At 33.3% G+C, this 13,295-nt stretch overlaps 1 protein-coding gene across 15 annotated transcripts in view; it reads left to right on the top strand.

Moving 5' to 3' along the window:
* Window positions 1-13,295, top strand: part of TCF12 (transcription factor 12) — a 361,634-nt gene that overhangs the window by 325,058 nt on the left and 23,281 nt on the right. For 5 of the 15 annotated variants that reach the window (XM_081290080.1, XM_081290082.1, XM_081290073.1 and 2 more), the window contains 5 exons: window positions 245-318; window positions 1,318-1,389; window positions 2,154-2,360; window positions 10,960-11,074; window positions 11,992-12,172. In XM_081290080.1, the coding sequence (XP_081146206.1) occupies window positions 245-318; window positions 1,318-1,389; window positions 2,154-2,360; window positions 10,960-11,074; window positions 11,992-12,172 (649 nt within the window). The remainder of the gene's footprint in view (window positions 1-244; window positions 319-1,317; window positions 1,390-2,153; window positions 2,361-10,959; window positions 11,075-11,991; window positions 12,173-13,295) is intronic. The other 10 variants (XM_081290084.1, XM_081290076.1, XM_081290078.1 and 7 more) reach the window with 6 other exon arrangements.

Below are 13,295 nucleotides of genomic sequence, written 5' to 3'. Positions count from 1 at the left end.
TCCTGAACTAGGAATAAAAACAGTAATATATAAAGTATAATTTTTTTCCAGCTCCTTACATTGTTGTAACTATAATGAAAGATTTTTTTTTTAATTGGGGCATATGAGTAGCCAATACTGTACTGAAAGTTGAAAAAAAAATCATGTAAATTTACTTTTATGGAGTGTCCTTACTCTATCCTTTAAAACATTATCAAGATAACTGAGTTAACCCACACTTTTGGGTGCTTTTGGATTTTAACAGGTACCAGTCAGTGGCCCAGACCTGGAGGGCAAGCTCCTTCATCCCCAAGCTACGAAAACTCACTCCACTCCCTGGTAAGAGCCTCTTACAAGTCATTACAGGTCTTACAGAATTTTAGCTATAGTTTGGAAGGGTTTTTGGTTTTGTTTGTTTTAATAAATCTTGTGTAACAATGAAGAAACAGTAGGATAGCATTACACACGAATTCTTTGCTAACAAATGGCCTGATTTAGTTGAACAATATGACACATTGGGTGTGCCTTTACCATCTGTTCTTTGGGACATCAGGCTTCTGGTGTCAGGACAGCTGGTGTTAAGATAGTATTGTAAAATTTTTATTTCTTTGACAAATCTAGGGCTTCATTTTTCTATGCTTTTATGTTTCCACATCAGAGGAAACTTTGAAAAAAGAGAAGTAAAAGTAAGAAAATGAAATCCAGCAATGCAAAATCATGTAATGCTGTGTATATATTATGTTTATGTTAAATTTTTTAAGTAAATGTCAATTATTTTTGTCATGAAATATTATTTCTCACATTTTCTTGTAACAAAGATTGTATTGTGCAAATCATACAAGCAAAACACTGTTTACTCATCAAAAAAAAACAAAAATAGGAACCTTCTAATTAAGTAAGGGTGAAGAATTTGTGGTAGAATGTTAACCGCTGTTGCTTTTGTATGCTTATGTTTATAACCCAGAATTGCAAAGTATAATAAAAACAAAATAAGGATGATCTGATCAAATGCTAAGTCATGCTATCATTCAATAATTTCAGCTTGCAAATAGAAGTGTTTCTTTTTCTGTGACTAACCAGAACAGTTTAAATTGAGGGAAAGTTTTCTTCTCACATATTTTGCAAGCAAATAGAAGCAACATGTGCTGTTTAGATGCTAACCTTGTAACTTCCCTGTTAAATTCCAGCCTTCTCATACTTTAATACAAGTAGATCTCTCAGGCTCCATATTAACTTTACTAACATGTTATGCCAACATGCACATCAGCTATTTCCTCATCTCTTTTGGAGTTAATCTTAACCTGTGCTTTGCCTCCTGTTCTGTCTTGACTTTGCCAGAAAAATCGAGTTGAGCAGCAACTTCACGAACATTTGCAAGATGCAATGTCCTTCTTAAAGGATGTCTGTGAGGTACTATTTCTTTTGGATGGTGCCTTTTTTGTGTTTCAATTACCTATACTTCCCATTATTCATTTAAAATCATCAAGCTGTACAGACTCCAGTCTTTTAAAATCAAACAATTGACCATTTCAGCTTTTATAGTAGTATATACAAATAGATTTTGTCTTATATTGTTGAGTTATTCTTCTAAAAAGAGCTCTACTGGCATGTGCTTTTGATTTTTAAAATTCTAATATGTTTGTGTATGGGACACGTGTGTATCCACAGACAATGTCATTTCTTCAGTTTTGTTAAGAGCATATCTTAGATCTGTTCACCATTTAAGATAGGTATGCTTTATTCATCTAAAACAAAATGATAGCCTAAATTTGATGGATTTTCCCAGTTGACATCTTTCAAAGATCATTATTAAGGTGCAGTTTATCCTTTTTTATCAACTAAAATTAAATATTGATGTAATACCCTTTCTCTTTTGTAGAAGCTAAAAGAAATACACCTTGTAGTAGATTGGTAAATTGATCCTATAAAACAGTGATTATTTCTGAAGCTTCAAAAATTTAGCATAGCCTGCAGTCAGCCTTTCTTTTGTTGTTTATAGTGCAGGTAGTTGGTTTTGAAACTACTTGATAGTGCATTTCACTTGCTGTCTTTCATATATCCCAAAGTAGGAAATACAGCAGTTTAATAAAGTTAACAGATACCAGCAGTAAGCTCCATGTTGTTGGTTTTTTTGTTTTTTGTTTTCTTTTTTTTTTTTTTTTTAATTCTTATAGCAGTCTCGAATGGAGGATCGTTTAGACAGACTGGATGATGCTATTCATGTGCTACGGAACCATGCTGTGGGACCTTCCACCAGTTTGCCTGCTGGTCACAGTGATATACACAGTTTATTGGGACCATCCCATAATGCACCAATTGGAAGCCTCAATTCAAACTATGGAGGATCAAGCCTTGTTACCAACAATCGATCCACTTCAATGGTAAAATAGTCCTTGCCTTATTTGTAATTATCCCTGAAGCTTATCCTAAATGTTTTTAATAATATCTTTGAGGAAGAGGATTGAAAGTAAAGAGAGGCTCTTAAGAAATTTCCTTACTGTTTTGGGCAGGGTCATTGGCTGAGTAATCCTGCTATGATCGCATACAAAAAAAAAACAACAACAACAACAAAAAAAAAACCTTTTTCCTAGACATCATTTTAGCTTAAATCTGGACTTTTTTCCAGACGTGTAATAATTTGGGCCATAGTTTGTATATTGAAATAGTGAGTAGGAAGTCTGAATATCAAAACAGTGAAGCAAGACTGGATTTCAAGGATTTTCATCTAGAAAAATTATTACTATTATAATTTGGAACCTGCCTTCAATGGCCAAAATATATGAAATTCCAATTTATATAGGTTCGAATTTAAACTTTACTCCCAAATGAAGAAAAAAGGAGACAGGGAACAGCTGTTGTTTAAGTAACAAAGAAAGGAAATAGTTTTAGATTAATCCCCAAAGAGAATAAACTAGCTCAATCCATCTTTGAAAAAACATGGCAATTCTTTGGGGGGCAGGGAATAAACCTCTGCAGCCGTACACATCAAAAACTCTATTACATTATTTTCTATCCAGATTGTCTTTTAAAGGAATGAAGTTCTTTTTGAACCTGATATTTAACTGATACCACGTGTTTGGATGTTTATAGCATGGGTTTTAAGGTTCACTGCATGCTGTGAAAAAGTCTCCTATGAAACAGATTTTTAGCTGTAAGCCATGTGATCAAGGCTAAAATGCACCTATCATTAGAATAATTAGGTGCCCTAAATGCTAAAGGCTTGTGTTCTATAAAACGGGATTGCTTCCAGATTTCCACATTCACATGTCTGACAAGCCATTTATATTAATTTTGGAGCCTCCGAAGTAAACATCAAACAAGGCTGCCTGGTATCTGAGGACAGTGTTTTCCACAATGTGGGTGACATTGGATGCTTGCATATCTTAGCAACTAGGTTTTGTTTTTTGTTTTTTGATATTAAGAAATCTTGAAATTTAAGCTCCTTTTAAATTAGTTTTTACTGATAAGCTAATAAATGTGAAAACATTTATGAATAATTAAACTTATGAGAGGGTAATGTTAGTAGTAGTAGTAAAATAACTTGAATGGTGCAGTAAGACTAACAGGAGAGTGTTTTGCAAATATGAATGTAGAACATCAAATTAATTATTAGCAATTTGCTGAGATGCTATTTAATCTTATTTAGTAGAGTGACTTGGAAATTAGCATACTTGAAGTCCAAATTGGTCTCAGCATTTACAGTTCTTAATTTCTTACCTCTTTTTATGTGGGTGTCCTAGGGATTTAACTCAGGGGCACTTTACCACTGAGCCAAATCCCCATCCTTTTAATTTTTTTATTTTGTGACATGGTCTTACTAAGTTGCTTAGGGCTTTGCTAAGTTGCCAACGCTGGCTTTGAAAGGAATCCTTCCTGTCACTGGGATTGTAGGTGTTCACCACCATGCCCAGCATGTATTATTACTTACTTCTTAATCATATTTGATTCTTTACTGTTATTAGTAACTTGTCTGCCCCAATATTTGATGTATTTCTTCCCAACTAAGTACAGAATATATATGAAATGGAACTTCTGTCTTGAGGAGATTGTTTTACCAACTTTGTATATACCTTAAGAGGAAAAGAGAGATTTTTAATCTAGACCTCCAAAGCCATGTAAATATATAATACATTGTAAAAGGACTGACGAAGGGAATAATGTCATTAGATATTGCCCTGAAGCTTTTAACTAAGACAGTAACTCCCACTTTATCCTATAAGAATGTGCCTACCTGTTCTAGGTAAGTTAGAAAGACCCTGTCTCAACATAAAAGGGGGTAGGGATGTAGCTTGATGGTTAAGTGCCCCTGGGATCAATAACCAGTACCAAAAAATAAATAAATAAATAAGAATGTGCCTGCCTGCTACCTGTTCCCTAACTTAGAACAGCAACCAAAGGAGTGACCAGAATATTCCTAAAAAGGAAGAATCTCCAAGTATTCTAGAAAGAAGAGTTTTCTGAATTATAGGATAAGTCTGACTTACTGGAAGCAGCAACATCAAGACCAGAGTAACTAAACCCATGCTACTGCTCATAGTGTCTATCAAGATCTCTTCAGTGCTGCTATCCTTCTTAGAGAGCACAGGCCTATTAAAAATTTGCCAAAACATTGTCTTCTGTCTCCATCCTATCCAGACACAATCACTAGTACTTCCCAGCAGTGGAGATCATATATTTCTGCCAAGTTTACACTCAAAATAAAAAAGTGACTAGCTAACAAAATCTGACACTGTCAGGTGAGTCAGTATTTATCTCCCATCCTTCTAAATGAGCCTTTTTTTTTTTTTTTTTTTTTTTTTTGGCAGTGCTCATGATAAGCAAGTGCTCTAAGTACTCTACCACTGAGCTACACACCCAGCCCAAGGGAGACTGTTTTATCCTGGTGGCTCTCTCCCCTGTCTGAGGGCTTCCATTAGTACTGCCAAAAGCCCTTTGCTTACACACTGAACACCTACTTACATGGAAATCAACCCTTGTATTCTTACAAGGTGTGTAATTTGGGCATGGGGCACATTTTTGTAACTATTTCATCCATTTCCAAGGGTTAACCACCTCCTTTTATTGTCCCTTTATCACCTCCATTATTTTCCTGAATGGTCATATCAGAAATTACATAATTTCGCATTATAAAATTACCGTTTTTTTAATCTTGTTTAGAAACTTACATGCTTTTTTCCTGCATTATAAGTTAATGTTTGTTTTAGGCTCCTAAAAATGGAAGATACAGTTACAGAGTAACTAAAGAATATCAGTTTATCAATAATTCTGTGTCACCATGTAGAATTTATGAGATCAACTTCTTTTCAAAAACATTTGGTTTCATCATTCCATTTATTTCTCTCAAGAGAGTAGAATATTCTGATAAATATTTGCAGAAGCTCCATAGAACATTCAGATGTTTTTGTTGTAATGGACATTGTAGACCCACATCCTAATTGTAAAGTTTAAATATGATGCTGGTTTCTTTCTTGATATTTAGAAAAGGGTCAACACATTTTTTTTCTGTAAAAAGCCAGATAGTAAATATTTTCAGTTCAATTCTGACATTGTAACATGAAACCAGCCATAGACAATATGAAAAAAAAATGGGTGGGTGCAGCTATATTCCAACATAACTTTATTTATATATATATAAAAATACAAACAGGACAAGGCTTAGCCTCAGACCATACTTTGCCAATTCCTGACTTAGAAATAAATTGACTAGTAATTGACTTACTAGTACAAATAGTATGTTTCGTTGTGTTGTTGTTGTGTTGTTTTTTTTTTCTTTTTCTTCTTTTTCTTGGAACCCATGACTTTTTGCTTGTTTTGTTTTAATGGGTAGTTTGGGAGTTTTGTTGAAATACTTAAGGTGACCGAGATGTACTACGAATGGAAAGAAAGGAATTAATGGCAGAATAAAAGTGGTCCTACTGTATCCCAGCATAAGGGGCATAAGAAGCTGAGACTGTAGGACTGCTAGAGCCCAGGAGTTCAAGGGTAGTCTGGGCAAGATAGCAAGACCTGTCTCAAAAAAGGGGGGAAAAATTGGAACAGCTCGGTTCCCCTCCTGCAATGTGAACAAATCAGTAATCAAGTTTACTTGCAGTGTAAAGTCTGTGTGTTCAAAACAGTATCCTTGGTCAAGGAAATAAGTTTGTGAGAACCCCTTCTCTATGGGGATGAACCCAGGTTTCATGCATGCTAGGCACGTGCTTTGCCACCTAGCTACATCTCCATCCTCTTGCTTTTAGTTATAACAGAATTATGCCCTTAGGTTATCATTAGTATTGATTCATAGATGATCCATCTTATTATTAATATGTGAAATAATTGTTTAGGGTTTTTTCCCCCCCAAAAAAAGTAATATTTCACATCAAGGTTGTAAAGACTTTTCACTTGCTAAAAATACATGTTAATAGGAATCAATATCAAAAGACTTAATGTTGGCTATTGTTTCTTTTAACTGGATATACTTGAGTAGCTTCAGAGTTTAAAATTAAATGAGGTTTTAATCACAGAAGGCTTTTAACATGTTTTCATTACAAAAAAAAATTAAATTTCCTGGAATATAATTATATCAGAAAAAGAAACTAGGAAATGGGTAATTTCTATTCCTTTTTATAAAATTAAACAGCCTGGCATTTTTTGAATATTTGCTTTTATTTTTGAATGAAGTAAATGTTTTCATTTACTTAATTTTCTGTTCCCTTTCCATTTTTTATATATTTCTCTATATTTGCCTGAAGCAAATATAAAACTTACAACTTTCTGTCAAACACTCTCATTAGTATGTGATACTGACGTATCATTTTAGTTTTAAAACACATTATCAGAGTTTTTAGGACTATTGAAATGTCAGCATTTGGCTTTAGTTTTGCTCCCATTTATTTTTTATTTTTTTTTTAATTTTTTAATATTTATTTTTTAGTTTTTTGGTGGACACAACATCTTCGTTTGTATGTGGTGCGAGGATCGAACCCGGGCCGCATGCATGCCAGGCGAGCGCGCTACCACTTGAGCCACATCCCCAGCCCCCCAAGTTATTTATTCCAAACTTATTCTTATTTAGTGTAAGAATAAACTTGGAATAAATTGCTGACAGGAAGAAACATTGTTAAATGAAAAACTGAAAATTAATAGAATCATTGATTTCATTTGAGCGTTATTACACAGAGGTCTCAGAAGCATGAACATTTATTTGCTCATAGCTGTAATATTTAAGTAACTAGGCCCAACAAAATAGCTCCATCATAGCACATCTTTAACAAAAGGTACTTAGTTTTTCCTCAGTGATTTCAGCTTCAGACCAGATTAAGCTTAAAATCCTGTATACTTGATACAGATCTGAAATGTTCCTTACTGAAGACACAGTATAAAATTTCATCCATGGAGTCTTTTAGTTTCAATGTTAAAATTCCTAGGGAAATTTAATCCAGACTCGTCTGTCAGTCTGTTTGTGTGTGTGTGTGTGTGTGTGTGTGTGTGTGTGTGTGTGTGTGTTTTACTAAGTTTTTGTTGTCAGGCAAATAAGGTAATATTTTATTCAAAATTATCTCAGCATTTTGGTCACTCTTCAAAATAAATTTGAAATCTTCTTAACCTTCCATCAGGGCAATAGTTACTTTTAATACCATGGGTTTCATCAGCTTACATTTTAGTGCTTTTTTAAGGGGTTTGGTAACTTTTTTAAATCGTTCAAAATGTTCTTAAAATTTGAAAACCATGCAAGTTATACATTTATGGAAATATTTTTTTAATAAAACAAATGGAACATTGCCAAGTTTCTAGTGTAAAAGTCTTCAAATAAAACAAAATACATTGGGGTAAATAAGAGTATAAAGATCCTTTAATCGGCCTGTAGCCTAATACTAATTTAAATCATTTATATTCATCGAGTAGTACAAATTATTAGACTAGAATCCAAAATCAGAGAGGAATTTATACTCAATATTTTCAGAATGTCCCTTAATTCACAAGACCTGTTATTCATTGATTAATTAGACTTAACATTTTTCCATTCTGAGTGCTAAAGCCATTGGCCAAATTAGATGAAAACAAGTCCCTTGTTGGGTGCTCCCACAAAAGTCAGGCCATACACAGATTATGAAGAATCTGTATGCAAGATGATGTCATTTAATGGGACAGGCCTTTTATTCTGAAACAGGGCTCTTCATAGTAATTGAAATTTAGCACATAGCAGGCCCAGGGGTTTGCCTTCACTGCTACACCCCCAGTCATGGCAGCCTGTCAGCTGTATGCTAACGAGGTGAACAATTAAACAGGGTTCTATCTGGCTGGCCCCACAGGCTCTAGGCTCAGACAAAGAACTGTTTATACACCTGTTGTGCATGTAGATGGCCATTTGAATGTGGAACAGCAGATTAAAGGGAGAATGTGGGAGCAGGGTGAGCAAGGGTTAAAAGGAACTATAAAAATTGTGAAAGTCAAATTCTCCAGAAAATATATGAGGGCCATTTGCAAAGGGAGTCAAGTTACAAAGAAAAAGTTCCTGCTAACTTCATTAACATGAAAAACTCCAGACATCAAGCTTTCTGCTAGTCCTGGACCATTTTTTAAAGGCTTATATTTTTTACTGTGTATACCAATTAAATTTGCTCTTTTGGAAGTTGGTAATGTAGATTGGCATGACCATGGAGGCAAAAATATTTTCTGGCATTTATATTCTAAAACAAATTGATTGATCTGACATTCCTTAAAGAGAAAGGTAGAATCCTTAAAATTTGTTGTTTAGATAATGATCCTATGTCTGCCAAACACTTCATCAAGTAGGTGATAGAATTTTTTTATTATTATTTTAGTTCCCAAAAATAAAAAAAAAAAATTATCCTAACTAATGAACTAAAAGGTTAAAATTCAGCAGATACGTTTTACCTTAAGAGAGTGAAAATTCATAGTATTACTGTTCAATGGTATTGTCTTACAGAGCTATTAGATTCGTTTGTATAATAGATAGTAAATATACATATGTTTTAAAGTTTAAATTTGTATATATATATATTTTATACATGACAGTAGAATGTATGTATTTTGGCAGGATATACATAAAGTATAGCTTATTCTATTTAGGATAAAGTTTATATTTTAAGAGATTATCTTCTTCTAAATTACCTGTGACCACTCAAAATCCTAGATAAGAACAGAATTAGCACGTATTACCAAAGATCATGGGAAGTTTTAAACCCATTATAAACATAAACACAGCTTTTGCTTTGTCCTGCAAAGATTTCCTGAGCTGATCAAAAATGTTCTGATATTTTATCTTAGGCATAGGCCTAGGCTTCTAAGAGTCCAAAGAATTTATAGCTATATGTTTTGTTTATCCCATATCTATTTTCATAAAATGAAATTTTGAACTTACCTTCCTCTTATATCACTCAGTAGTCCATAGTTACAAGAAAGCATCCTTATGTAAAGTTAGGATACCTTTTGAGAAGAGTTTCATGAAACATTTTGAGAATAAATTTCTTCTTTACTGGCTATTAGGCTAAGTTCTTTAGATTTTTCTCAAGCTTTTGGGGGGGGTATAGGGGAAATCTTAGACTTTTCAAAACTTTTAGGGATGGGAATGGGGTTTGAGGACTATCATCATTTTTTTTTTTTTTTGGTCTCTTCTAGTTCTAAGATTTTATGATTTTAATGCAGATGAAATTTATGTGATTCAGAAAAAAAGTTATAATCAATTCTTGAATATCCAAGAGAGCAGTGACAAAAATTATTCTTAGCAAATCCTCAAATAATTTTAAATGTATCTATGGAATATACTAAATGGAGTTTTAAAGAATGCATTAAAGATATGAAGAAGGGTTAAAGATAGATATTTCCTTAAAAGTATTGTGGAAGAACTGATATATTGTAATCAGGTCCACTGCCAAATGGCCTGTATTGCCTAAAACTGCTTTGGTTCCTTTTGTTTAGCTCACAGGAAACCAAAGGATAAACTTGTGTAGGGATATTTATACTTCTTAGGGTAAAATCCATACAAAGTCATAAAAGATAAAAGCTTTATTAATTACTCAAGAGGGATTCAAAGCCTAACAATTTACTAGGATTGAAGGATTTATTGAAAAACAGTGGTTCTCGTGTATACCTCCAAGCAATAAACCTATTTAATTAAAGGCTTAATCTTCTAGTTGACACGTCTGCTACTGCTCTAATAAAAAGCTTCATCTATAATAAGTTTTTCTAAAAATATTGCAGTAGCTAAATGCTTGAGCTATTTTAATGCTTTTACTTTCAGGTTTTTGATTAAAGTTTAATGTAAACATATATTGCCATTTTTGTTGCCTGGCAAGGCAGAAGTTTGTTAACCTTAAATTCCTTCAGTTTCATACTGCTTTTGCCACTCTTAAAAAAATTTGAGGGGAGGTAGTTAGAGAAATAAAAAAATAAGATAACTGTATATGGGGGAGGCACACCAATGTTAAATACAATTAGTAGTTGGAATGTAGCTGTATTTTGTTAACTACAAGGTCACACGTTTTTTAAATATTTAGGTAGCATATGAAGTAGACTTTCAGATTTATGTAGAATCAATAATAGACTTTTAGTGCTTTATGGTTTATAGAATGTTTTTTCTCTAAAAGTTCTTTTGGCTTCTAACAACAATACTGTGGAATTTAAAAATTTGAAAGTTACAATTTTTTTAGAGTAACATTTTGATTTGATTTAAAAGCAGTACTATATTTTAAAATTTTCATCAAAACCCAGAAAAGTCATCCAAAAAAAGTTGCTAAATTCAGATGAATGATACTGATTTCTCTATTAAACCTGTAAAAGAATTTGGACAGAGTGGGTTATGGTAGCACACACCTTTTGTTCCAGCTACCGTGGTGGCTGAGGCAGGAGAATCACTTGAGTCTAGGAGTTCAGAGCCAGCCGGGGCAACAGAGGAAGACCCTGTCTCAATACCAACAACAAATATGGATAGTTCTTGACCTCTTTTTTGTTTTTGTTTTTGTTTTGTTGTTACTTTAGGTTGGAACTCACCGGGAAGATTCTGTCAGTCTCAATGGCAATCATTCAGTCCTGTCTAGTACCGTTGCTGCTTCAAGCACAGACCTGAACCATAAAACACAAGAAAATTATAGAGGTAACTATAATCCGTTTTCAGCAGTAATAGAAACAGATATCATCTGGAACAGTGTCACTTTCTCACTGTGTGTCTAACATCTTTGAATCAAAAATCATCCCAGGTGGTAGAATTTCAGAGAGTAATATTGCTACATGAATATAGATGGTATTTATATATTTAGGATTCCTAAAAGATATATATTAATGGACAGAGCCATATGCACCCCATCATTTAGTATTTATTGGGTTTTTTGTTTGTTTTTGTTTGCTTGTTTTTAACTTGCTCCTACTTCAGTCATGTCCCTTCCTTAATTATTGCCTCTCATGAGTGAGCTTGTGTGGTACCTAGAGGCAGTAAGAAAGATATTTCTGAGTATATTGAGAATTATGAATAATGGTAACTGTTGTTTATGGTTTTTTAAATTTCATTGAAGAGACATAATTTTGATAAAAGGGAAGCTATTCTCAATGTTATAGTAGAGTCCATAAACAAGTACAAATATATTGGTAACATTAAAAGCCACCAATTTCTCCCAGTTATATTTAGCCATGATGCCTATTTTATTGTGTTTATGTGGGGAAATGTTAAGCTTATTTTATTTACCTTGGCAGCATCTTAAAAGTCTCAAGTTGGGCATAGTGGTGCATATGCCTAATCCTAGTGACTGGGGAGGCTGAGACAAGAGAATTTCAAGTTCAAGGCGAGCGTAGGGAACTTTGAGGCCCTGTCTATATATAAATAGATATATAGATACATAGATAAATAGGGCAGGGATATAGCTTAGTGGTAGAATGCCACTAGATTCAATCCTAAGTACTGGAAAAAAGAAAGAAAAGAAAGAAGTTAATTTCTAGTTTCTCATACCTTCACTTGTTAAATAGTATATGAAAATGAGTCTCATCTTTTATTTTCTGTTTCCTTCATCTCTTTGTTAGGTGGGTTGCAAAGTCAGTCTGGAACTGTTGTTCCAACAGAAATCAAGACTGAAAACAAAGAAAAGGATGAAAACCTTCATGAACCTCCTTCATCAGATGACATGAAATCAGATGATGAATCCTCCCAAAAAGATATCAAGGTCTCATCTAGAGGCAGAACAAGGTATTTGTTAGTATCCAGGTATTAAATTTCACTCGTTTGCTATAGATGAAGTTGAAGGGTTTCGTGTATTTACTGCCAGCTGTGTTCTAGATACTGTGTTGGAATTTTTATGTATGTTTATTCCATCATCCATAAAAGGGAGAAATATGAAGGCTTAACTCCAAAATTTTGTTTTCTATTATACCACACCATTTTAGGATCTGCATTGAAAAAAAGAATCACATTTCTTGCCTCAGTTTGCTTTTGGTCTATAAAACAATATAGGAGGAAAATTGTATGGTACAGACATTTAGATATATTCAGGCAATAAATGTTCAATATATTAATTTAATTGCTAAGTATATGATAATACTCCTGTATAGTTTAAAGCAGGTGTCAGTGAACTTTGGCTTATGGGCCAATGCAACTCACTGCTTACTTCATGAATAAAGTTTAATTGGAAAACCACCATACCCATTTGTTTTCATGTTGTCTATAGCTGTTTTTGCTTTACATTGACAGATTTTAGTAGTTATCATAGAGACCACATGGTTTACAAAACTGAAAATATTTACCATCTGGTCCTTTACAGAAAAGGTTGGCTGAGTCCTGATTTAAACAAAAATTTCATAAAACTATGAAAAGAAAATGCTTCAATACAGACTGTTGTTGGGGAAACTTGTCTAGAAATTGGACTTGACCTTACTTTTAAGTAGGGCTATAGAGACGTATTAGTTTCAAATGATTTCCAAAGTCTTTCTTCAGATTTTTCTTGCAATTTTACATTAAAATTAGATAATTTAGTATATTTGCAATACATCCTGTTTGTTAGTATATATCCATTTATCAATAATATGTGTACTTCACATGTAGATATTTCTGTTTATAACATTGGTTTTGTGTGTGTGTTAAATTAAGGTCCAAAGGAGATTACAATGAGTATGGTAGATGTAAACAGAAGAAACAGCATGGTCCATTTTGCCATTCACATTCTTACAAGCTGCCTTTTTGCCTTTTGACATTCTTACTATTTTCAAAACTGAAACTTTTCTCTTGGAAAAAGTAATTTTTAAGGTCCTTTTGCGATCATTTTTAAAAAACATTTTTTAAATTGCCAATGGACCTTTATTTTATTTATTAATTTACTTATATGTGGTGCTGA

The sequence above is a fragment of the Spermophilus citellus genome (assembly GCF_964194105.1).
Source record: "Spermophilus citellus genome assembly, chromosome: 4".
NCBI lineage: Eukaryota > Metazoa > Chordata > Mammalia > Rodentia > Sciuridae > Spermophilus > Spermophilus citellus.
Note: the sequence above shows the minus strand (reverse complement) of the source record. Positions and strands in the feature narration are given on the sequence as shown.